At 44.5% G+C, this 27096-nt stretch overlaps 1 protein-coding gene across 1 annotated transcript in view; it reads right to left on the bottom strand.

The window, feature by feature from the left end:
* The window catches only part of SOAT2 (sterol O-acyltransferase 2), a 172091-nt gene that overhangs the window by 48111 nt on the left and 96884 nt on the right, over positions 1–27096 (bottom strand). Inside the window, exons 9-13 of the mRNA XM_029595059.1 lie at positions 21484–21568; positions 19848–19893; positions 16579–16708; positions 9722–9819; positions 2572–2670 (exon numbers count right to left, since the gene is read on the bottom strand). Of these exons, the coding sequence (XP_029450919.1) occupies positions 2572–2670; positions 9722–9819; positions 16579–16708; positions 19848–19893; positions 21484–21568 (458 nt within the window). The remainder of the gene's footprint in view (positions 1–2571; positions 2671–9721; positions 9820–16578; positions 16709–19847; positions 19894–21483; positions 21569–27096) is intronic.

The raw sequence follows: 27096 nt of genomic DNA, 5'->3' as shown, positions 1-27096 counted from the left end.
CGATCCTTTGGGAAGCATAGAGGCCGATAGGCCCATGGGTTTGGCCAGAGCTGTATGTCGCAGCTGTGAACAAAGCTCTTCCACTGAAGAGGCTAGCGATTCCAAAGCTCTGTGATGTTCTTGGACTGTGGTGGCCACACCTGGTAGGGCCCTGGAGGCAGGAGACTCCGCCGAGTCCATGGCCTTGGCAACCTGTTGGGCTCGGGGGTGAACCCTTATCCTGGGGCAGTGGAGAACTGCTCCCTGGTAGGGACCAGGAAACACCTGCCCCCAGGGGGTGGAGCACTGGATGAGACAGAGGCTAAGATGAGCTTCACCACTGGAAGCCCGAGGTCCCCCCAGGTGGAGCCCGTAGGGACCCAGGCCACTTGGACTTAGGTGGGCCTCGCAGGGTCTCCTGGAGAGGTAGTAGACAAGCGTGCCCACGGACAACAAAGGAGCATGGTCAGTCTCGAGGCTGAAGGTCAGATGGAGCAAGGAGGACCGGAACAACATAGGCGATGACAAGGTAAGGGACAGAGCTAGAATCAGAGGCGTGGTCAAGGGCAGCCGAGGTCAGAATCCAAGGATCAGTCCGAAGAGTAGTCAACAAGGCAGGGGTCAGGTTCTGGAGGTCAGACAAGGTCACAAGGCAGGAAGAGGTCAGGATCCAGGCAGCAGGCAGAATGGTCGAGGAACAAGCTGAGGTCAGTACCAGAGAGACAATCCGAGGGTACTACCTGGGGAGATGAGACAGATGGACACTGGAACAGGGGGACGCTGGGACAAGGCTGGAACAGTAGGACGCTGGAACAAGGCTGGAACAGTAGCACGCAAGAACAAGGCTGGAACAAGACTGGAATTAGACTGGAACAAGGCTGGATCAAGGCTGTGAATGCGGAGGCAAACTTACACACATACAGTGTCAACCCGATTGCCAAGGCAAGGAAATGCAGGCAGGGTCTTCCTTATATCGGGCAATCAATCAGGGCGCGCCTCGGAGCTAGGACCCGCCCCTGGCCATATAAGAGACCGAACGGAGCGCGCGCATGTGTGTAGGGGTGTGGCCAATGCAATTGAAGACGCCGAGCTCCGGCGTGAGGCCTGGTGCATAGTGGAAGGCCCAGTGACCGCCGTCGCGGGACACTGAGGCCTGGAGGAGCTTGTGGCTGCCACTGGGGAGGCTGACCCGTGACCTGCAGAGGAGCCAACGAGATGAGCAGGCCCCTGCGCAGGCCGGGTGCGGACGGTGCGCTTAACACACCATTCTGGAAAGAAATAGAAAAAAGGCACAAACAAATCTGCAATAAATGTCTTCAATCATTTGCTTGCACAAATTTTCCCAAGGCATAAGTTTGACACTGGGCATAAATCTTGCGAAATATGCGCAGATAGCACCATAGGACTTCTGCTAATCCCTTAGCCTGACCCCAATTGTGTTCTAAGAGTGCAGATTTTTATACCTCACTTCCATGATGAGGCACATGTTTCTAGAAGGAATATATGGGTATGCTCATTTTTTTTTAAATATTATTTTTGATGTCAACAAGTTCCAAATTTCATTCTTAAATTTAAAAAAATGGAAGGGGTGGGAGAATAGTCCAATTATTTACTCCTTAACCTGTACTGAATTTTTTAAATCTGTCTTGTGCACTTTTTCTATAAGTAAATAAGAGCTCAGTGATTTTTTGTTGATCTGGTCCTTCCACCTTCCCTTTCATTAACTGGAGATTAGGCTGCTTGGATCCTGTTAAGGTTCTGCAATCGGTTTTACCTCTCCCTCTCGGGCTGGCGCGGTTTGGTCGGCGGGTTGTTCTCAGCTGGGTTGTTCTCTGGGGTTTTGGCGTTGCTGGGGAATTTTGGCGTTGCTGGTCGGGTCGCGGAACTTGATGCTGCGTGTGCAACGTCATCACGCGTGCATGCGACGTCATCACCTGCATGCACATAGGCCCGTTAAGTAAAATTTCTTATTGGGTTCGCGCGTTTATACGCGGCGTTTATTGGAGAGAGACTCCGGTGGATGACAGAAGGATTCCCTCGAGCCTTTCCCTGAGCTGTTTGAGCTACACGTCATGTTCGGAGGACTTCAAAGGAGTCCCAACGAGGCGTCTGCGTTGACTTGGCAACAGAAATCAACTGTAAGAGGATCATACTGACTTTTATGCTTGCCAAACTGTTATCTTTATTGTTTTATTTATATTAATGCTACAGTCTCAGTTTAGTTAATTCATTAATTAATGTTTAAGCAATAGTCTTACTAGATTCTTCATACTAAATGATTTGTGGACTTGCGTAAATTGCTTATTCATAAATTAACCGTTTCCTGCTTTCATCTGATATACTGCTGTATGGAATTCTGTTTTGTCTCATCTGACATCCTGCTGTATGGATTTCTAATTTGTCTTGTCATTTGAACTTTGCTTGGATGTTCTAGCTTCAGATTCGTTCCTAAGGTCTAATAAATACAAGTTATAGTATTTAAACTGTTTCCTGTCTTGAATCGCCTCTCAGCTATTCAATTCATATTGATCAGCTGACCCAAGGATCCACGTTCAGAACAAATCCTTTTAAACCATCATGGATTTGACCTACCCACATGAGATCCTGATACACATAATAATACAGCCAATCGTGGATCACCACGTTCCATGTCCGATAGTAGTTTGCAAAGGATGTTGAATTCCACCAGTCCTGGAGATAAGAGGGTAAAGGGACAGATAAGGAAAACTGAATCCAGCATAAACAGATTGCAATGAGACATGAAAGGGATAGATGGGGCAGCATGGTACATTTACAGCAGATCCTTCAGGGAGATCAAAATATGCAAATTAACCTCGTTCATAGGTCAAATATATACAAATTTATTTGACAAATATTTATTATGGATATCATGAAAATCAGATTGCTCTATAACCTTCAAAAACTAGAAGTAAATATCCCTAATTTATAGAGACCATTAGGAATTCTGAAGACAGATGAGGTAATCCAATTCAGTTTAATGCTTGGCAATGAGGAAGCCAGGTTCATGCCTGAAATCAAGTGGGAACTATAGTTCTGAAGTAGGGAGGGAAACTTAACTGACACACAGGCTGATGCAATATCATACACGTAAAATACGTGCGTCCAAAGTGGATGAATGTTTTTTGAACGCGCGCACATCCACCTCTCCTTGGTGCTTGATGCAATACGCAAATGAGCTGCTGCACTAAAAGGGATGCGCAATGGATAATTTGTGGGTCCATATGCTCTGCATCGGATGCCCAGGAGAAGTGGCTGTGCATCCACATCAGCCTGGCCAGAGTTTCCTCCCCACCTCCCAGCAGGGCTGTTCCTGATTGGTCCTTTTCCTTGACAAGTGTCAGTGAAAATACCAATCTCCTTTCAGAACAACCTTCTGAAAGGGGATTGGTGCTTTCACTGACAAGTGACAGTGAATGGACCAATCGTTAGTAAGTGAAGCAGTGAATAAATTAATATTAAGTGCCCTGTGTATGCAGGGTAGCAAAAGGAATGCTCAATTTATGAGCGCCTGTTTTATCCCGCAGCAGCTAATTGACTGGCACAATACGCATGCACAATATACACAGCCCCGAGCGTGTATATTGTGGGTGTATATTGTGCGCCCTGAAATATATATTTTTTTTTACGTGAAGACTTTTTTTTTGCATGGTGCTGATTTCTGTGGTTATTCCTACTTAGTACTGCGACGATAACTAAGTAGAAGGAACCACAGAACAGCAGGTTTTTTTTGTTTTTAAGTTGAGCCCTTGATATGCAGGAAGATTTTATGCTCCGGGCAGGCATAAACTTTGACGGGTTAAAACGTGCACCTTGAGCGCACAGGGATTTTTTGCATCACAGGGTAATAGCCTCATCTACATGGAATTTGTGTGGTTTTAGCCCCATTATACCAGACACGAAATTCTGAGATATTTTAGTAATTTAGTAAAATGTTTATTATGGTATATAAATGATTGCCAATCATAGTACGGGTGTCTGGGAAGGAAAAATACAGGATCAGCAAGAAACACTAGATGCCTTAAGATTCCTTGTTCCCTATGTCACAATCTTACAAGGCTTATATACATTTTTTCTGATTTCCTTTGTCAAGTATTGATCATTTCTAAATAAGTCATTCTGGCCTGGCTTCCTTTCCCTAGACCGTCTGCACCCAAACATTCATTCTCTTTCTTTCCTGTCCAAATGTTTGTTCTCCTTCTGTATTACCTCCCCACACCTTGTAAAAAGTCATCTATTATCTCTTATCAATGTCTACACTTTCCTTGTAGTTTTCTTGTAGCTACTCCAAAACGCTGCGGCAAGATCACTCTCAAACACCAAAAGATCCGAACACATCACACCTATTCTCAAAAACCTTCATTGGCTCCCCATCCCCCACAGAATACAATACAAAATCTTAACTCTCATCCACAAAGCCCTATATAACGTAAAATTCAACTGGCTGAGCCACGCCATACACTTTCAAACCTCCCAGAGAACTCTCCAATCCACCACCAGACTCATCCCTCCCCCCCCAAAAATAAATAGCTCACCTAACCTCAACAAGAGACTGCCCCCTAACAATAGCTGGACCATCGTTCTGGAACAACCTACCACCCCAAATCAGACTAGACCCCACAATTCAATCCTTCAAAAAAAAAATCTTAAAACATGGCTCTTCAAAAAAGCCTTCACAACAAACACCTAACTCCCACCACCAGTCACAACAAATGATACCCCCTCCCACCTCCATCCTCAGCACCTCACCTCCTCACCAACCTACCCCTTTCCTACAAATGCTACAAAGTGTCAAGCACCCCATAATTCATATTGTTACACCTGTTACAAAAAAAATTTCAAATGTAAAAAGGCAATTCAGAGAACCAGTGTAATATCTTTCACCCCACAAGTTCTTCAGTTGCATATGTTACAAAGCTGCTACTGATTGTTTACTCCACAAGTTATGCGTTAAATATGTTACTAAGAATTCATTGTAAAATAAGAAGCTATATTTTCTGTTGCATATTCTGTTGGTTTTTCTGTTGCATATCTGCGGTTGCATATTTTCTGTTGCATTTTCTGTTGCTTATGTCACAAAGCTGCTACTCCACAAAGCTGCTACTCTTGTTTACTCCACAAGTTATTCGTAAAATATGTTACTAAGAGTTCATTGTAAAATAAGAAGCTATATTTTCTTATTGAATCCTCTCTTACTATGTAAACTGGTGTGATATGTCTGATTGAACCTCGGTATAGAAAACCAAACCAAACAAATAAATAAATAAATAAAATAAATACATGATTTCCACACAGACCACACATGTATCCTATGTGGGCCATTCCCATGCCCTTCATTTTCTGCTGATTTAGCCCACATTCTACAGCTGCACTTATTGTCAGACTGTGGCACACAAGCTTAGTAGGACACAGTTCAGTAAGCACTAGCAGCTTTATACATTTCCCTCTTGAATCTTGGTGAACATATGACTAACCAAGGTTCACAGTCTGTAGAGAGTACAGGGCAACATGAGAGATTGCGCAGCAGAGACTGGAGGGCATCATCAGACTTCTGACAACAGTAAGCTTAGGCCACAACAGTGGAAAGAAAGGAAATCAATGCTATCTGCATCCACTTTCCTAACAATGACTCCTACCTAATATAGGGCTGGATTTTCTAAGTTCACAGAACTTAGAAAATCTGGTGGTCACAGGGGGCGGGGGGGGGGGGGGGGGTGGGCGGTCCTGCGCTGCCGGCGTCACGCCAAATAACTACACCATAAAAGGTGTAGTTATTGGGCGTGAAATAGGCAGCGAAAAGGCTCCTTACCTTTTCGCTGTCCGCACCATCCTCGCAGAGTCGGCCCCGGGGATGCCCCGACTCCTCCTCTTCCGGGGCTGACTCCACCCCGATGTAGGTAGCGCAGGCGTGCGCTACCTTTGCTAGCTATCGCAGGCTTGCGCTGTTAGCGCAAGCCTGCAATAGCTTTAGAAAATAAGGCCCATAATGAGGGATATAACACAGGGTAAGAAATCCAAACTTTTACTCCATTGGTGTCTCTCTGTAATTGGTCATCACATGACCCTCATCAATATAACCTAAGCTCCATCTAAGCTCAAGCACACCTGGAGTTTACCTGGCCCAGAAGTCTCCAGGCTGGTAGCTGTGCTCATAGTTGGCCTCTCTGACTTTTGGGGGATCCCCAACTCATCAGGGGATATATATATATATATAGGCCATCTTTCATTTTGTTTTCAACGTCAAGCTTACTGCGCTCGGTATAGCCTGTATAACAAAAGCTCCACATGTGCAGTTATTTGAGTGTCTCTCCACCCTGTAATGAAATATTGGCTTAAATCCTTGTTTCTTAGTAGTTCCCAATGTGCACAGCTTATTACTCATTATTTTTAGGTATCTGGAACAGTTAAACTCAGGTGTGGCATATACTCCCCCCACCAGTGGTGCAATGTAAAAATGAAAACAAAACCCTTGTGTCAAAAATCTATTGTAGTTCTCTCTAAAAAGAAAAATTACTATCTGAATATCGGATAGACATACAGATAGAATATGCTGTTGACCCTGAACACAGAGATGGAATGACTAATTATTCAGACTGTATGATTAACATAAAAATCTAAATAATGACATTTGCAAATAGGCATGTAACTAGATATTAACTAGGTATATCATAAAATATTTTGTTATGACAATCAGTTATTACATGTCAAATAAAGGTTTATTGCTTCATAAAACAGTATCTAAGTAAGTCTACCCCCATAGAACAAGAAAAACATGAAGACAGAACATCGGGCATAAAGTGTGAGCATTTCAGTCTATAAAATTAAGGGTGCAAGATTTCTTCTGTGGCAAAGGATAGGATGATTTCTGAGATCAATGACAAATGGTGTATACAGTTCTCACTGTACAATGCTTCTCTGACATCGAAGCATAGCCTCTTAACTCTCATAATTAAGTTAGATGTGTCTGTTACATATTAAGGCCTAATATAAGAGCAAAACAAGTTCAAATTAACTAATAAGATAATTCCATAATGTCAATAACTCCCTGCGTCTAATAATCCCCATATATACAATTACTAATCTGCATAATGTTCCCACCATGGGAATGGCCCACATAGGATACATATGTGGTCTGTGTGGAAACCAAGTAAAAAGGAAAGTGCAGACATTGATAAGAGATGATAGATGTGTTTCTATCATCTGTGGGGAGATAATACAGAAGGAAATCAAACATTTCAACATGAAAGAAAGAGAATGAATGTTTGGGTGCAGGTGGTCTAGGGAAAGGAAGCTGGGCCAGAATGACATATTTAGAAATGATCAATACTTGGCAAAGGAAACCAGAAAAAATGTACATACGCCTTATAAGATTGTGACATAGGGAAAGAGGAATCTTAAGGGATCTAGTGTTTCTTGCTGACCCTATATTTCTCCTTCCCAATTGCCAATCACTTATTTACCATAATAAACATTTTACTAACTTACTAAAATATCTCAGTGTATGGTATATTGGGACTAAAACCATACAAATTTACATGTGATGAGTGTTAATAGCTATGCGCATTTGGACACGCATTTTGGACATTCTGATCTACTTATTGCATCGGGGGTTATGGACATATGTGCAAAATGTGTGTCCAAGCGCTCGTTAACCTGTGCTCATTAACTGTGCTCAGTGCATGATATTACATTGGCCTGTTAGATGGGCTACTGTGCCTTGATCTACTGTCATATTCTGTTCTTTCAGCAATTGAAAGCAACAAATGATAAGGCAATAAAAATTAAAAAATGTTCAATATCTTTGACTTTGAGAAAGATTTATTGCACAGATGTGTCAAAGATATAGCAGATTTTTAAAATGAAATTATACAGTCCACCGACACGGACCGTGTTTCGTATGACAACTGTGTCGGGAGGGACCACCATTCCCAAACATCAAAATTGAATAGATGTAAACAGCAGAGCATCTTGATAAAAGATATGCGGGCGGATTTTAAAAGCTCTGCTCATGTAAATCCGCCCGGATTTACGCGAGCAGGGCCTTGCGCGCCGGCGTGCCTATTTTGCATAGGCCGCCGGCGCACGCAGAGCCCCGGGACGCACGTAGGTCCCGGGGTTTTTTGAAGGGGGCGTGTCGGAGACGGGACCGGATGATGCAGCGTTTTGGGGGCGGGACCGGGGGCGTGGCGTCGGCCCGGGGGCGTGGTCCAGGCCTCCGGACTAGCCCCTGGGTCGGAAGATGGCGCGCCAGCAGTCTGCTGGCGCGCGTAGATTTACGTCTGCTTCTCGCAGGCGTAAATCTAGGGACAAAGGTAAGGGGGGGGGTTTAGATAGGGCTGGGGGGGTGGGTTAGGTAGGGGAAGGCGAAAGGAAGTTCCCTCCGAGGCCGCTCTGATTTCGGAGCGGCCTCAGAGGGACCGGAGGCAGGCTGTGCGGCTCGGCACATGCAGGCTGCCCAAAATTGGCAGCCTTGCGTGCACCGATCCAGGATTTTAGAGGCTATGCGCGTATCTTATAAAATCCAGCGTACCTTTGTTTGTGCCTGCTGCGCAAACAAAAGTACGTGATCGCGCTTTTTTAAAAAATCTACCCCCATGGGGATCGGATGTCACAAAACGCAATTTTTCTTTTAGCTTTTTCAGAATGTTTGTGCAGCCAAGTAATATTATTTCCAGTTTGCATCAAAGGTATAGCAGATTTTTTATGAAATTACACGGTCCGCCGACATGGACCGTGTTTTGTATGACAACTGTGTAGGGAGAGACCAATAATCCCAAACATCAATTTTTCTTTTTGCTTTTTCAGAATGTTTGTGCATCCAAGTAATGTTACTTCATGCGAAAAGTCTGCTATACCTTCTGTGCAATATATCTGCTATACCATCTGTGCAATAAATCTTTTTGAAAGACATAATATTGGATATTTTTGCTTTTTTATTCCCCCATCATTTGTTGCTTTTGATTGCTGAAAGAAGTACAGAACATGCCAGTAGATGCACAAACATTCTGAAAAAGCTAAAAGAAAAATAGCTTTTTGTGACATCCAATCCCCATATCTTTCATTGAGCTGTTCAGCAGTTTTCATTTATTCAATTTTGAAGCTTGGGATTGTTGGACCCTCCTGACGCAGTTGTCATATGAAACACTGTCTGTGTTGGCAGACCCTGTAATTTTATAAAAAAAATCTGCTATACCTTTGACATGTCTGTGCAATAAATCTTTCTGAAAGACAAAGATATTGGACATTTTTTGAAATTGTACTGCTTTTGATTACTATAAGGTTGGGGCAATCACCTTTGTTCTTTATTACTTCTTTCAGCAATAACATAAGTAGACAGGAAACTGAATTTAGAGGATGATCCTCATTAATATCTAAACAGTTTGGAAACTGGTTTCCCACTGGTTTTAAGCTGCAAGGAGACAATGTCTTCAGCCATTACAGAATACATTTAAAATGATTTTTTAATGTACTGTGAGAAAGTTAATAGGGACTGAGTAAAAAGAGCTATGAAACTACATTACAGCTCTTCATTGTTGATAATAAAAGAAATTGATGTGACAAATGCATTTAATCTACAAAATCTCATGAAGAACAATAAGGATTAAATAAGGAAGCTCAAACTACTTTCTGAGTAATAAAATAAATAACAGAAGTGAAGCGAGAGACAGCTGAAACATTCCTCCTTTCTCGCATACCATGATTAAAGAATCACTCAGCTGTTTACCTGGTAAAACATTCTGTCTGCAAAGCGCAGCATCTCAGCAAAGGCATTCAGCCAGCAGTGAAGGAAACAAAAAAATGACACCAGCAGCACTAAGGTGCCTGGAGAAACAAAGAAGTCAATCTGGTTAGGGAAACCTGGCATGGATGTATGCTGGGCTTTGCAAAGTAGGGCAGGCCCGTAGCCAAGCCTCTGCCAGGCTACCCCTTTCATCCCAACCACCTTCTTGATTACCATAACCCATAATTCTTCAACCCCAATCCTGCTCCCACACCAACTCCCATGGGCTTGCTCATTACGCCTTCTAGGTTTTTGGACCTATATGATATTTTAAACCAATTCACTCCAAAGTCACCATTTATTAAAGATTTTCCCATGGTTCCCTCCTGCAAGAGTAACATCTCTCTAAATGTGCGGGTGTGCAGGTGATGCACTGAGTTTATGATGACATTTACAGAGCACGACTTGAAAGCACTGCATCTTCCTTCTCATTCTTCTTGGTGGGTGTGGGAACGAGCAGTGATTCCCACAGGCCTGGAGGCAGAATTTCACAGCCTTTCTTAAAACATACTTTTTATTCACAGCTTCATTTATATAGACAACAGTAGACTGACTTTAACGTCAGACAATGTACACTTTCTTTACTCATAATTTTACTCCTTCATCTCAGCTCAATGTTTGGACAGTGTTAAGCGCAGGAGCTGCCTTCCTCCTGGAGACCTAGGTCTGGTCTGGTTATCCCTATCTGGATCCCAGCTTTTATTTCCCAATCTCTGGTTTCACCCTCTGAGCCCAATATGCCCAGAAGGATCCCACCCATAGAACATATTCTCTTTAGCGGATTTAAGGTGGACCAGGCATCTAGCCTGGTCCTGCACAGGTAAATAGGGGAACACTAGGGGCGCTGCCTCACAGTGGTGTTCCACCATGGAACACACCTGCAAGTCCTAAGAACAACCACAGTGATGAACAGTCCCAGCATTTCCAAGCACTCACTTAAAGCTTCCTCATGTCCCCCAATTATAAAGAACAGGCTGATATAGTCCTAAGTTTGCCTCTGGTTTCTTTAGGCCATCAGAAAGCTGAATTGCCCTTTAAAGGGCATCATTAGCAAAGCCTGTCTCACATGTATTTATTTAAAAATACTTATATTCCGCAACTTCCAAATGTAAAATTTGTCCAGGGTGGATCACATAAGTGCATATATAATACATAAGTATCAACATATTATAAGAAATATATTAAGGAAAATTGGTTCTTACCTGCTAATTTGTGTTCCTGTAGTACCACGGATCAGTCCAGACTCCTGGATTTATGAATCCCTGCCAGCAGATGGAGAAAGTTTCACTGGCACTGCTTGATAAACCCTAGTGCCACCTGCAGTTCCTCAGTATTGATCTGTACCCAAGCAATAAAAAACAGTTGTAAAAACCAACTTCTCAAAATGGCCTTCCGTAATAAAAAGAACAGCTGAGCGGGAGACGCTCCACCTCCTTAATCAGGTTGGTTGTGGACTGATCCATGGTACTACAGAAATGAAAATTAGCAGGTAAGAAACAATTTTCCTTTCCCTGTGCATACCCTGAGCATTTCCCTGTGCATACCTGGATCAGTCTAGACTCCTGGGATGTATCAAAGCCCCCTACCTAGGGTGGGACCTGGAGAGTCCTGCTCTCAGAACACTCTCGCAAAAGGAAGGAGAACCTGAATCTCCACATCCAAACGATAGTGTTACGCAAAGATATGTAGCGACTTCCAAGTTGCTGCCCTGCAAATCTCCTGAGGAAACACCAGCTGTGCTTCTGCCCAGGAGGCCACCTGTGAACGCGTAGAATGAGCCCGTAAGCCCTCCGGAATTTCACAAACTCCTGTAATGTAAATGGACCCAATCACCTCTTTCAACCAATGCACAATAGAAGCCTTAGAAGCTCTGAAACCTCACTTTCCGCCGCTCCACAAAACAAAAAGGTGGTTGGACCTCCTGAAATCATTCATCACCTCGAGATAGCGCAACAGAGCTTGTCAAACATCTAACCGCTTGAGGTCCTTCACATATGGAGCAGATGTATCTACTGATAGAAAGGCTGGAAGCTCCACTGTCTGGTTCACATGAAATGTGGAAACCACTTTCGGCAAAAAAGAAGGCACTATCCTCAACGAAACCCCTGAACTTGAAATTTGAAGGAAGGGGTCTCGACAGGAAAAAACTTGAACTCTGAAATTCTTCTAGCCGAGCATATAGCAATGAGAAACACCACTTTGAGAGTCGTCCTTTAATGACACTCTCTGCAGGGGCTCAAAAGGTGCCGCACACAAACCTCGTACCAGAAATCAAACACCTTCCATACTCTAACATAAGCCATATTTGTGGATTTTCTTCTGGTTTGCAATAAGGTGATTATGACAGTGTCAGGATAACCTCCACTCCTTAACCTTCACCTCTCAAACCCATGCCGCTAGACAAAAGTGAGCAGCCTGGTCAGAAAATATGGGGCCCTGACGAAGGAGACCCTCCAGATGCCCGAAGCAAATCCATCCATCCACTGCCTGGTTGATCAGATCCGTGAACCAAGGATGCTGCAGCCACTCCGGCACAACCAATACCACCTCTGTGCGATGTTTTTCTATGCAACGCAACACCTTGCCCACTAATGGCCGGGGGGGGAAGACATAGAGAAGAACCCCTTGCGGCCAAGACAGAACTAGCATGTTGACGCCTTCGGCCCTGTGCTGACATCTCTGACTGAAGAAACGAAACACTTTGGCATTTTGACGAGTCGCCATGAGATCCACATGAGGAGACCCCCACTAATCTCGAATGAGTTGCATCGCGAAATCCGATAATTCCCACTTGCCCAGGCCTAACTGAGTTCAATTCAGGAAGTCCACCTGAATGTTTTTGACCCTGGCTATGTGGGACGCAGCTATATGGTCCAGGGGCCTTTCCGCCCAAAGAATCAAGTGTTGTGCCTCCCGAGCTACTGCTTGGCTCTTGGTTCCACCCTGTCGATTTATATAAACCACTGTGGTCGCATTGTCTGAAAGAATTCTTACTGACTGACCGCAGACTAATGGCAGAAACTCCCGCAAGGCTAAACGGACCACCCTGGTCTCTAACCGGTTGATAGCTCAAGCAGATTCTCTCGCGGACCAAATACCCTGGACCGAGTGCTGCTGACAAACTGCTCCCCATCCACAGAGACTGGCATCGGTAGTAACTATCACTCAATCCGGAACCTCGAGGTCCACCCCTTGAACGAGATTGGAAGTCTGAAGCCACCAGGAAAGGCTCTCTCTCGCTTTGCCCTTGAGGGGCAACGACATTTAAAATCCTTGGATATCGGCTGCCAACGAGCCAAAAGCGCCCTCTGCAAGGGTGTCAGATGGGAAAACGCCCACGGCATCAACTCCAGGGTGGAAGTCATCGAGCCCAGGATCTGCAAATAACCCCAGACCTTGGGAACACGTAACTGCAACAATTAGCGAACCTAACTCTGCAGTTTCAAAATACTCTCTTCTGAAAGATACACTTTGCTGACCAAAGTGTCGAACTGAGCACTTAGATACTCCAAAGAATGTGTCAGGATCAAATGACTCTTTGCAACGTTCACTACCCAACCAAAAGACTGGAGAAGATCAAGAACCTTGTGAACCGATTGGTGACAAAGGGTCTCCGACTTTGCTCTGATAATCCAGTCGTCCAAATATGGGTGCACCAGAACACCTTCCCGCCACAATGCCGCTTCTACCACCACCATCACTTTGGTGAAAGTGCGCGGGGCATGGCCAGACCAAAAAGAAGGGCCTGAAACTGAAAATGCTGTCCCAGAATGATGAAGTGGAGAAAATGCCATGAGTCCGGATAGATGGGAATGTGGAGATAGGCCTGGGTGAGATCCAGCGAAGCCAGAAATTCTCCCTTGCAAACCGCCACTCTCACTGACTGCAAGGTCTCCATCTGGAAACGCAGCACTTTGAGCGCTGCATTTACCTTTTTCAAATCGAGAATCAGACAAAATGTGTCCTCCTTCTTTGGGACCACAAAATAGATGGAATATCTTCCCTTGCAAACTTCCACTGAGGGAACTGGAATTACCCAATCTAGGGTCTCCCATAACGCTGACTGCTTGCTCACAGGACCTCAGGGGGAAATTAGAAATTGTTCGCAAATGGGCCGAGCAAATTCTAAAGCGTAGCCATCTCTGACCACACTGAGAACCCAGTGGTCCTGTGTCACTCTGGTCCACTCATCATAGAATTGAGTCAGGTGACCTCCTATAATAGGAATGACAGAATGGACCAGCCTCACCTCATTGAGGGGACTTACCTCCAGCCATAGACCCTCCAGTGGCTCCTCAAAATGACCTCCGGGCACCCCGAATGGACTGCCTCCGAGGAAAAAACTGCCTCTAAAAACCGGGCGCGACCCTCAAGGGTCTAGATCTACTATCGGAATGAAACCGAGACTGCACCTGAAAAAACGTTTTGCCCTTAGGCTTATTCTTAGGTAACTGAAGGGCCTTATTCTCTCCAAGAGACTGCATTAGCTGCTCAAGATCTTCCCCAAATAAGAGGCGACTTTGAAGGGAAGCGAGCTTAACTGCGCTTTGAAGGAGACATCCGCAGCCCAGTTACGCAATCAAAGTAATCCTCTGGCCGCCATAGCTGAAACCATTACCCTAGAGGAGGTACACACCAAATCATAAAGGGCATCCGCCCCATAAGCCATGACTGCTTCAATCCTTGCAGCCTTGTCTGTATCTTTCCCCGACTTGGGCAAGCTCTCCTGCAACCGTTGTAACCAGCGGAGGCACGCATGCTGCATAAACCTAGAACAAATAGTGGCTCTCAAGCCCGAGGCCGAGACCTCAAAAACCCACTTGAGATGGATCTCCAATTTGTGATCTTGAATGTCTTTCAAATCCGTGGAACCTATCACCTGGATAGTCGTTCACTTGGTGATCATGGAAACTGCAGCATCCACTTTAGGGAAAGCATAAAGTTCCAATGCCTGCTCTGGCACTGGATAAATCTTTGACATGGCCCTCCCCACCTTGAGACCGGAATCAGGAAAACTCCATTCCACCTCCACCAATTTCTTCACCGATATGTAGCTTGGAAAAGCTGTAGGAGGACTGCGCATACCATCTAAAACGGGATCAGCCTCATCCAAATTGGACTCCTGCTGAGGGATTTTAACCCCCAGGACCTGGTAGGCCAAAGGCAATAAAGCCTCAAGTTTGTCCTTCTGAAAAAGGCGAACCACCTTCGGGTCATCCCCCTCAGGGACTGAGGCGAGCAAACTATCCCCTGGGTCTGGCCCTCTGGTCCCCGGATCCACCAGGTCGACCGGGCCATCCTGATCAGGGTTCTCCCTGGGGTCCCCAGAAACCTCGTGCATAACGTCTGACTTCTGACCAGTACCTGAAGAAGGAGGAGGACCGAGCAGCCACTGGATCTGGGTGGTTTGACGGAGCCATGCTGCCTGAGGAGCCCTGAAGGGCTTTTCGCCTGGCGGACATGCAGGGTCCTGGAAAACTGAGCCCTGCACTCTGCTTGCTGCCTTGCCAAATAGGCATCATGTAGCAGCAGGACAAAATCCAGAGAAAAAGGCCGCAGCAGGTCTGCCCCACCCTGCAGGGGGCTGGGAACCAGCAACCTATGGCTTACTTCCCCCTCCCCATCCCCCGATTGAGGCTGGAGTTGGAACAGGCCAGGGCCAGGCACAGGGGAGCGACCCCCTCCCCCCCTCTGCAGGAACTGTCGATGAAGAAAACAAAATGGCTAGAGCCATGCTGCGCGAGTGACCAGACCGCGGAAGAGCTCTGACGCTGTTTCGCTGCCGGCGGACCCTCCAATGAGCCCTCCCCGCCATTGGAGCACCCCGCACAAAAACACTGCCAATTGAGCTGCGCACAAGCAGAGCCACAGGCCCTGCATGCCGACCCGTTTGTCATCTCACTGGAGAGGGGGACTTCCTGTGCTAGAATTAAACCTACCTTCCTCCGATATCAGACCCGCCCCCCCCCACCAAAGCCTGGAAGGAAGAAGAAGCCACCTGCACAGCAAGCCTTGCCTGTGCTCAAAATTTCTGCTTCTGGCTTTTTTTTTTTTTTAATTTTTATTTTATACAAAAACTTTATTATGGAGGCACCAGCCTAGATCTGAACCACCAGATTTACAATCCATGGGCGCACAGGTCGAGCACACAAAGAGGTCCCTGACCCCTGGTTCGCCCGCCTGGACCGGTCAGGGTAGAACCCCTTAGGATTCCAAAAAGGAAAAAAGACCTCCGGGAGAAAGGCTCAAAATCAAAAACTGCCCAAACCACAGAACTGCAGGTTTAGCACCATCTACCATCTGCTGGAAACAGAGAAATACTGAGGAACTGCAGGTGGCATTAGGGCTTATCAAGCAGTGTCAGTGAAACTTTCTCCATCTCCATCTGCTGGCAGGGATGCATAAACCCAGGAGTCTGGGCACGTACAGGAACATATATTACATAAGCATTACATAAAATGAACACATCTCATTCATACCATTTATGCTTCTTGAAAAAGATGTGTTTTTACCCCCCTTCCTGAAATCTTTCACATTCTGCATTCCTCTCACTCAACTTGCAAATTATTCCACTGTGCTGGATTGAGTTTGAGATAACCTGCCCTCTTTTACTGATGGAACGTTCAACAAACCCATGGATTGTGAACACAAAAGTCCTACTGAGGGTACATGATAACCCCACTCTCATTATCCAGACTGAAAACTGATATGTCTCCTGAAAGCTGGGTTTGCTTTCCAAGCTCACCAGAGAAATTCAAAATTAGGAGAAGGGGCCTGGGATAATCAGGTAAGATCCTTACCAGGTAGGGTGGCATGGAATATGGACAGCACCAGTGCCTTAGCACTGAACGGCTGTTTACTCATGTTGGAGAAGGTGGGAATGCAGAGAGTTACCAGGATGAAATAGATGTAAAATATGCCGCCCAGGAGCTACAGAAATGGAAGGAAAAGATGATACAATTGTTACAAATTACTAAGCAGAACAAGACTACAGTGCATACCGTACTCAGATTGTAATATACAAATTAAATAAATACATTTAATTTATTGACTAGGGAAACCAGTGTAACCCCTGCTAAGGACAAATAACATAAAATACATAAGCAGAAGGGGTTCTGATTTTTCTTTGCATTGGGGTGTGGTTTCACAAAATAAAATGGTCGGCCTGATGGTGTATTGGACTGGGCCCTAGACGTTTAGTGCTTTGTGATCTTCCTCAGTGAATAGGGAACCGTTCCCCTCTGTGAATGTACATACCACCCCCTCAACTACTTGGCTTCTTCAAACTTACAACAGATCGCAGTTGCTGTTACTAGAGAGCTCAAACTCTGGGATTAAGAATGCAGTCCATTTCTTGGTTGGTGTTTCAATATTAACTGAAAACACAAAAACCCCAAAAGATGCTCTTGCACTAAATACTACAACAAATAACAACCTATGAAGATCCTGAGTACCACGGTGGCAAAGGTTTGATCAGTGAGAAATACACAGCGAGAGTAACATTTATACCTACTCGCTGAAATGTATTCCCTCCGTTTTTATTCTTTAATTAAATGTTTTTTTTTTGTTTTTGTTTTTTTTTATTATATTTTAGTTTATTACTTTCAATGGCTGTTAATCTTAAAAACATCTTTTTATTATATAGGAGAATAAAAAACAAAAAAAGGCATTTAATTAAAGAATAAAAACGGAGGGTACTCAGGATCCTCATTGGTTATTATTGGTTGTAGTATTTGGTTGTTCAGTATTGCCAAATGTATTACACATACAAAAAAAAAGAAAATCAGAATTTCAACAGTAAGGCAGACAGCAGCAAAAATAAACACTTTGGTAACTTTTAAAAAGCTGTGCGTGATTTTATAAAATACATGCGTATATGCGTGTATGATATAAAATCAGCTGTACACTTGTGCACAATATGGATGCGGTCTTGTGTGCGCAACTGCCGGCTCAAATGCATAAGTGGGAGGATTTTATTAGATACGCGTGCCGACAGAATTATCAGTTTTCCCAGTCTGTTCGTAGTTCTCCCAGATAATGGCTCCCGACTTTCTAATCCCCCTAATAAACCTTCCTCCCTTTTACCCTATTGGCCACTACCCTTCAAACCCCACTGACTAGCCCTGATTTTTTTAACTTTAAAACTTACCATCCAAGGCAGAAGTAAAGTTACGTGATGAGGGACTCCGGCGCGCGCGCTTGTGCTCATAAATACTTACGCACATACTTCAGGTTACGGACGGGTTGCCCATGCCCCGCCCAGACTCCACCCATGCCCCTCCCTTTTTTGTAAAAGATTTCTCATGCGTGTACAGGGAGATATGCGCCTACTCACACGATTTTTTTTTAAATCCGCGCAGTGCACACTGGCCGGACTTGTGCACATATCTCCTGGCTTCGACGTGTGTAGGCCTTTTAAAATTCACCGTGCGTGTTACCACAAAAAAATCCTTCATCATAGAAAATTCATTCCTGACAATCCAGTACAATTCATCTGAGAAAGTCAGTCTTTTTATATCAGAAGCTGAGACAAATGATGAGTCTTCCGAGGCAGGTTGCTCTCTTTGGTGGTGTCCACATAATTCCTCCTAGGGGTTCTTTTAAAGGGAGCTAGGCCTTAGGCTTATGAATAGAGTATAGAATTGACTCCCTCCATGGAAAACAGTGCCGTTTCTGCACCAAGGAGCACCTTAGCTCAGAGGTGAGGTAAAAGCAGACCAGACTGACAAAAAAAAAAAGGACAAAGATACACCCTCTCAGCAAGACTCATCCTTCGTACTGCTAGATGTCATCCTACGATATCACCAAGGGTTATAGGCATCAAAGACTGAATCTACTGCAACCCATTCATCTATATGGGTGGAGGTTAAGTGAACAGTAGCTAGTAAATATAGACCTAAAATACACAGGTTTTAGACCAGGGTCACACCAGATTATGACAAACATCATGTTTTTAATGGGGACCTGGAGATACAGGGACATAAACTGACTTGCCCAGGATTATAGAGAACAGAAGTGAGTCTCGAATGATTCATGTTCCAGGGACTTCTTCTGAACCAGAGATCAATGCTGTAACCACTAGATGCCTCCTCGTCACCATGCATACAACACCAGGCTACAATGTTTATAGCTTATTATTCAATATCAACAGCTCATTTTCGTCATAGACTTGGAGTTACTGTTTACTGTTGAAGGATTCTAAAATTACAGTGCAAATGGAAAGTTGTGCCCTGTTGCACCAGTGAAAGAAACTTCTCCATTTAACACCGAAGTTCCATAATCAGTCTGGCCTGCTTGATTAAATTTCTTAAGAGGGCATTCTTGGTTGCCGGATTCTACCTTCTGGAACTGTTTATGACTGATTTCATGCACAAAAGTATTCAGAAAGCAGTTATAAACGTATCTCTTTTCATAGGCATGCAACAATTAGCATGCAAGCTTCCGAGCCTCTGGTTTACGGGATGTTTATAAGACGTCTTGATTTATCAAGGATGCAGCATTAGCAATTTTAGTACTGTTTATTTTTTTTTTTGCTTTAATCTTAATATGTGTAAAATTGTACCCCGCCCGGAACATTGTGATCAGTGAGGGTAATAAAACTTTTAAACAAATAATCCAGAGGGAAGATTGAATTCCATTGTTCTCCATCTAGTGCATGCTTTCCCCTAGAGGAATAGCCTTTTTGCTGTGCTGTCCCATCTACAACAATGCCTGATATCAGCACATCTCCTAAAACTGATTCTTTATGTGTGTTCACTTTTTCAGCATACCATGTACCGTATTCACACCTATGTTGCTATGTGCCTGTATCAATGCTGTGCAATGCTGTTATGATTACATGATGTGCACCACCTTGAGTGAAAGTTTACTTTCAAAAAGACAGTTAATAAATAAATAATTTACAAAATAAAAGCAAAATGAAGAGTGGGCTTCTTCTCGATCTGTCATTGTGGTCCCATTCTTCCCACTTTTTCTCCTGGGTTTCCTTAAAGTGAAATGCCTTTAAATCTTTCTTTTCTGTTTTCTTTGCTAACCCTACCAGGGCTTTGTTCTATGTGGAAAGTCTCACCTGAACAAATTTTATTATTACGTATTTCCACCTGATGAACGGGGTTCTGGAAGTAAAAGAAGAGAAGAGCATATGTCATTTGCTGGAAAATTTCAAACATGCTGGAAACTCGTTCTTCTCTTTAAGAAGCAGTACACAAATGCAAGTAGGTCTGCTTGTGCTTGAGAGAAGAGATGTGGCCAGCAGAGGGTCATCTCAGGCAGGATGAGTCAATATTTGGCCATTCAGTGTTGGCAATATGGGTCAGCCTGAGAATTTTGATTTGCGTCTGGTTTTCCAGCTCCCATGAATCCACTGCATTCTTGCCCTTTCACATCTATTAGAAACCAGGAACACAAGAACCACAGCATACAGTAACAGTAGTTGTCATAAGACAAGGACTTCTTGGTCACTTACTTGCTTCCTGCCTACAGTGTTACTGAGAGCCCACTCAATCTCCGGTCATCTCCTGCCCTCACCCTTACTTTTGTTCTTTTTGTCTGTCATGGCAATGTCTGAATTCTGTCACTGTTTTAGTTTCTAACATCTCTGCTGGCAAGGAATTCCAGATATTCACTCTCGGTAAAGGATTCCTCAGATAACCTCAGAGCCTTCCTCCCAACTTTGTATCATGGTTCTAGATTTTCTTTTTCTGCACATAATGCTGCTTTCTTGTACCTTGTTGAAAATATTCATGTTTCTATTCTATCCCTCTTTCCCTTCTGTCTTCCAGAGAAGTTCCTTACGCTTCTCTGCGTAGAAACTGTATTACACAGACTCTGCACCATTTTGGGGTGGAAAACCAATACAAGTCTGCTATCTCAATGTCATTCACGCTGATGTGCCATTAGAGTTAACACAGGCTGCTGTAACCCAGCAACGTTTTGACAAGACACAATAGCTTTTCTTTGGGTAGTTTACTTTGAATTGATGTTGGAGTTTTTTTTAGCACTCAAAACCTCCAGGTTTTTTTTAGCACTCAAAACCTCCAGGTCTGGGGCAGAAGTTCTCACCACCAATGTGGGTGGATTATTCTAAACTTTTTTATTGTACAAAGCACAGTTTACATGCATAACTAACCGAGAAATATTCCATCGGGTATAAATATATTTTCTCCAACCTTCGCTCCTGCCAGCAGAGTAAGATGCTATTTCCAAACTGTTTCGAAGTTCCTTAAGTGTTAATCAAAACTTTATTAAACACAGAGATGCATCATTGCATGAGTGGAACAGAGGTATAAGACACAAGATGTGTAACATCTCTAGACCACCCCTTGGACCCCCAGGACTTCTTATCAATAACATTTCAAGCAGGTCTCAGCAGCAATCCAGTGAGATCTGAATAAACTCCAAAACTTCAGTCCAATGACAACATATTTCAAAAATTCCTTACAGACTTTGTGGTTTTCCTCTAATGAAATACTGTGTAACTGAACTGGATTCTTGGAGTTTGGTTTGCTGCTGATTCAGTTGCTGGCGAGTTCCTTTATATTTCCAAGTGTTCTTGTGAAGATTATTACCCTATGTCACAGTAAACAGAAACCAAAGGAATTTGTACCAGGAGCATACCCCTGAATGCTTCTACATAGATTTTTGGGGTACACTTAACTTGCTCCTCTTCTTTTAAGCAGTATGTGCAGTCTAGGGACTTCCCTTACCTGGGGTAGCTGTCTCTGTAGATCATGGTTGGGCAAAACAGAAAATACAGGTAACTAGAAAATTTGGGTAGCATCACTTCCTTTTCTGAAACAGAAAGTTAACAACGAGAAATAAAAGGCTTGGAAGTAGGATCTCAGGACACAAGGTCTATGAGAGTCCCTATATTTTGCATTTTCATTTTGTAGTATATTCTTAGTTCTGTATGGTTATCAGTTTCCATTTATTAACATTTTTCATCTATTTACTTTCCTCCTTCCACTTTTTTTTGCCTCCTTTGGCAGCTTCTCTAATGTTAGTTCTTCACACTATACTTTGTCCACTAGCTGAGGGACCTGTAGCCAAACCACTCACCTTCTTTCATGGCTCCTACACTTTCTCCTTCCCATCCCACCCATTCTGTTCTTAGGTCTCCAGGACTGAAATGCACAATGTCTTCTGTGGCAGAGTAAGCATGATAAATCACTCTTTAAGGTTATTATGCTGTGTATAGATTGCTAGTTGCCCTAAGAGCTCTCATCTAAGATTCTGCAATAAATGAAAGCACTTAAGCAGAAGAAATCAGGGGAGAAAAAGTGAGATTTAATCTCACACCGAAATAAGCTGAAATTGAGTAATTTAAAAAATTGCATATCTAATACATGACTAAGAAGGACTCCTGCATAAAGGAGAAAAAGTAATAACTTAGAACATTTCTTGGAACGGGGGCTGAGAATGCTACCTTCATGCACTACCAACCTACAAGGTAGGAACTGAGCTCAGGAATCGGGACCTATTTCTTGAGTGAACATTGGGCCATGCTAAATTCCACTTACATTAAATCTCCCCTCTGGTACTGTACTGCTAAGTTGGAAAGCCAGATTGTGGTGCCTTTATGTTAATTCATAGAACTAGATGGGAAAATATAGTTATGCTCCTGTAACAGGTGTTCTCCAAGGACATCAGAATGTCAGTCCTTAGATATGGGTGACTTCACCACATGAAACTCAGCATGGAACTTCAACATCAAAGTTTCCAGAAGCTCTGAGGAACATTCAATGAGAGATAGCCCAGTGTCGGCTCTGGAAAATGTATTGCTGCAGGAGGTACAATCCCATTCCTCCTTGTTAGATGATGCAGAACATGGCTACCTGACTATCTGTTTGAATATGGACAAATTTTTTGGGTAATCAAGCCCTGAAAGGCTTCAGAGCATACCTTACTTCCCTTAGGTTGAGGACGTCTGATGAAATTCTTCCTGAGCAGACCAGAGACACTGGGTGCAGAGCCCCTCTATATAAGCTCCACAATCCAAGTTGGATGTAATTTGTACCAGAGGAATTTTGGAATGATTCAGCCATCAGGACAGAAAGTCCCTCAAGGCTGAGTGGCGTGGATACTGTCCTGGAAATGCTGATTGGCTGGAATCCACTGCGATCTTAAGGACCATTGGACTCTTCAATTATGAAGATGTGCCATAGGAGTAATGCATACAGTCAAAGCCACTTGGGCGAACAACCTGGACATGTCCCATGCTGAAGTCTGCTGACTACTTTCTATCCTTTCACAGAAAATATCAATGCATTAATCCTTTTTTGTGGAAGAAGAGTTTCTGCCCGAGTAACAACTAGCAAAACTCCTATAAATCCAATTGAGATGATGGGCTCAGGTGGAATTTGCAATAACTTATAGCGAACTGCAGTGGTGTACCTAAAGTATTTGGCATTCAGTGCGGAGATGTCCTTTGGCACCCCACACCATATTTAATTTTAAAATTTCCTCAAAAACGATAAAATATTTCAAAACAACAGACACATCAAATAACACCCAATAATTAAAACGAATAAGGATTTTAAAAATCTTCCACTCTCCATATCTGTCATCCTAAGAATGGTGTAGACTGGGGGCATGCATGCACACACACACAATATGCTCCCTCTGTTTCATACACACACATACATGCTTTGTGAAAGACAGAGGGAGCATGTATGTGTGTGTGTGAGAGACATACACACATACACTTCCTCTGTATCTCTCTCACACACACACACAACGCTTCCCCTGTCTCTCTTTCTCACTCTCACACACACACACACACATGCTTCCCCTGTCTCTCTTTCTCTCTCTCTCTCACACATACACACACACACACACACACACACATGCTTAAGAACATAAGAACATTTCATACTGGGTCAGACCAAGGGTCCATCAAGCCCAGCATCCTGTTTCCAACAGTGGTCAATCCAGGTTACAAGTACCTGACAAGTACCCAAAACATTAAGGGGTAAATGTTAAAACATTGCTCGCGTGCATCCATGTTCGCACGCTACCTGGCGCATACACATGGATGTGTGATTTTATAAGATGTGCGGGCTGGTGCGCGCTTGTTATAAAATTCCAGGTCAGCACACGCAAGGGGGAAAGTCTTTGCAGTTACGCACGGCAACGTATCAGGGCCTTCCCCAGTTCCCTTCCAGTCCGCTCCAATTAAGGAGCGGACTGGGAGGGAACTTCCTAACCCCCTAGCCTGACCTCCCTTCCTCTTCCCCTATCCTGCCCTCCCCCATCCCTATCCTAAATCCCCCCCAAAATCTTTAACTTACCTTTTACTCCTGCTTCTGAGCAGGAGCAAGTTGCGCGCACTGGCACCCTGCTGATACGCAGTCCGCTGTGCCAGGTGCCTCTAGCCCCGCCCCACCCCTGGACCGCCACACCCACCTTGGACCACCCCTTTCACTAACCCCGGGACTTACACGCGTGGTTGGGCCTTTGAAAATTGGCCTGGCACGCGTAAGGCCTGGCTTTTACGCACGTGGCTGATTTAAAATCCAGCCCTAAGTAGATCCCATACTCCTAATGCCAGTAATAGCAATTGCTATTCCCTAAATCAGCTTGATTAATAGCAATTAATGGATTTCGCCTCCAAGAATTTATCCAAACCTTTTTTAAACCCAGCTACACTAACTGCACTAACCACATCCTCTGGCAACAAATTCCAGAGCTTAATTGTGAGTAGAGTCAGGGCCGGAGGAACCACCAGGCGAGTTAGGCCTGTGCCTAGGGCGCCGAGTGGTAGGGGGCGCCGTGGTAGGCGGCAGAATTTTGAAAGGGCAAAAAAAGTGCCCTTTCAAAATACTGCTGCCTACCGCATTGCCCTGCCTCCCTCTCATACACAGGCACTCACTCTCACAGGGCCGGTCTTTCTCTCTTTCAGACACATTTTGGACCTCTACTTTGGCCACTGGCTGCACATCAGGGCCTCTTCGTTTGCTGGCGGCTCCAGGAAAACGCTGGTGGCAACACAGGGCTTCATCTGCCACCAGCTCCAGGGAAACATGCAGGGCTTCTTCATCTGCCGCCGGCTCGGAGGAAATGGCTGTGGTACCACTGGGCCTCTTCTTCCTCCACAGGACCTCGTTTTTTGCTAGCGGGGAGTGGGAACCCCTCCAGCACATCACTTCTCCGTGCCACCGTGGGACCTTCCTGTATGCTAGTGGCAATGGCACCCTTCCCCCTTCTTGTCACCCGGGGTGGACAGCCCCTCTTTGCCCCTTAGTACACAACTGGCGACCTGTAGCAATTCCCACACCCGGATGATCTTGCTCATTAAGGGGCCGATGCAATAAAAAGCGCGGAAAGCGGGTGTTGAAAAGTCAACGCCCGCTTTCTTAACGTGCGCATAGCACCTGCAAGGAGGGTCCCATGCTATATGCAAATTAGGGGGGGGCGCGCTAGCAAGGAGGCGCTAAGGTCGCTAACGCGACCCCACCGCGGCTGCCAATAATGAAAACAGACGTCGAATTAGCAGAGGACCGGTTATGAAAACTGATGCCGAGTTTACTGGAATTGGTCTTCATAACTCGGCGGTCTGCCGAGGTTTTTTTTTGTTTTTTTTTAAGTAAAAAAAAAAAAAAGAAGAAGTACAGAAAAGCATTTTTTCTGCTTTTCTGTACTTTTTTTTACATGCGCTCAGCTATTAACGCCTGCTCCAGGCAGGTGTTAATATCTGAGCAATAAATGTGAGTCTGAGACGCACACTTTTTTTTTTTTTTTTAATGTGGAGTGAATGAGTACTAGCCTCATTCACATGCATTTGCATGTGATGAGCGCTATTGCATTCACTCCGCGTTAGATGCTCATTAAACAGACGCTAATCCCCCTATTGCATTAGGGGGTGGATTAGCGCCTATCTAACCCGCGTCTGAGTGCGGGTTATACAGTGCGCTCGGCTGAGCGCACTGTATTTTATCGGCCCCTAAGTTTGCAGCTCCTCATCGAAGTGTGCTTTCGACCAACCAATTGTCTAGATAAGGAAAAACATGCACCTCTCCCCAATTTGCATGTAAGCAGGCAGCACATGATATTGGAATTGGTGTTTCCTTACTGCACATCTGAGACACTTCCTGAAAGCTGAAAGATCCTTAAATCTATGTATAACCCTTTTTTCATTGGAGTTGACTGTTTCCAAGGGCACACAAAAATATTTGTTTCTGGGGCTGTCTCCTCTTATAATTTCCCTCTTCCTGTGGTCCCCAAGGTGTGGGTCCTCTCTCTGGGGGTGAAGGCAGACCTTCTTGGCCCAAGTGGTGGTGTGAATACTCCTAGTGTGTGTTTGTTGCTGTGACTCTCTGTCTTTAGTGAATGCTGTGCTGCCAGAGACCACATGGAACATAGAAGTGGGTGTTCAACTTAAATTTACTGATTTATCTGAATTAAACAACTGTCCAATCAATATAACATGGGCCACTTTACAATCTGTGCTCCCTTTGGGGCATTAAAATCTGGAGTCTGCTTCCTTCCTTCTGTGTAGGTGTCCTCAGTACCAATTCCTAGCTATAGCTCATCTCTCAGGGAGTAAGCTGATAACAGAAAATACCAGTCTTGGCAGGGTAATCCCTACAGATGTGGAAGGGCCCCTGAATATCAGAACAGTACCTGAGGACCCATACTAGTCCATTCCTTTTCCCCTCAGCCTGTGTCATGTATTTCAAAGGTGAAGATCCTGTAGAGGGTCTCCAGAAAATCTTGCCTTTTTCCTCTTGACTCCTCTGAATGGGATTTCTCAGGGGGAAAAGTCAACACTTGGAAAAATTCAGTGAAGAGGGGTGATAAAAACCTCCTCACACTAAAATGAGCAAAATCATTTACAGTCCAAAAACTCTCTGGAGGTGACGAGTCACTGCTGCACCTTCACTTCAGGGGAGGTAACACATGCAGGTCTTCTCGGCCCTGGCCGCTGGATAAGGGGCTTGTCTCTCACCAAATAGTACCAGGGTCTCACCCCAGCAAAACTCAAAACAACTTGCCCAACAGTAAAACAAAATCTTTCACTTGCACAGAGGCAGACCCCAGCAGGCAAGGGGTGCACCCTCTACAAAGCTGGCTCCTTCTTCCTCAGAAGCCACCTCAAACTGACCACACTAATACTTCTCCTAGCCCCCACTTGTAAACAGGGATCCAACCATTTCAGACATCCTGGGAGAGGTACTGATGGAACAGTATCTCCCTCTCTGCAGATCTAACTCCTATAGCAGGATTCTGGGGCCATCCAGTGGGCGTTCAGGGGGTCCCACATATGGAACACAGCCATCCCCCATTTCCACAAAAAGAATCGTGGTGTCAAGAGAAACCAT

Source organism: Rhinatrema bivittatum, chromosome 3 (assembly GCF_901001135.1).
Source record: "Rhinatrema bivittatum chromosome 3, aRhiBiv1.1, whole genome shotgun sequence".
Classification (NCBI taxonomy): Eukaryota; Metazoa; Chordata; class Amphibia; order Gymnophiona; family Rhinatrematidae; genus Rhinatrema; species Rhinatrema bivittatum.
Note: the sequence above shows the minus strand (reverse complement) of the source record. Positions and strands in the feature narration are given on the sequence as shown.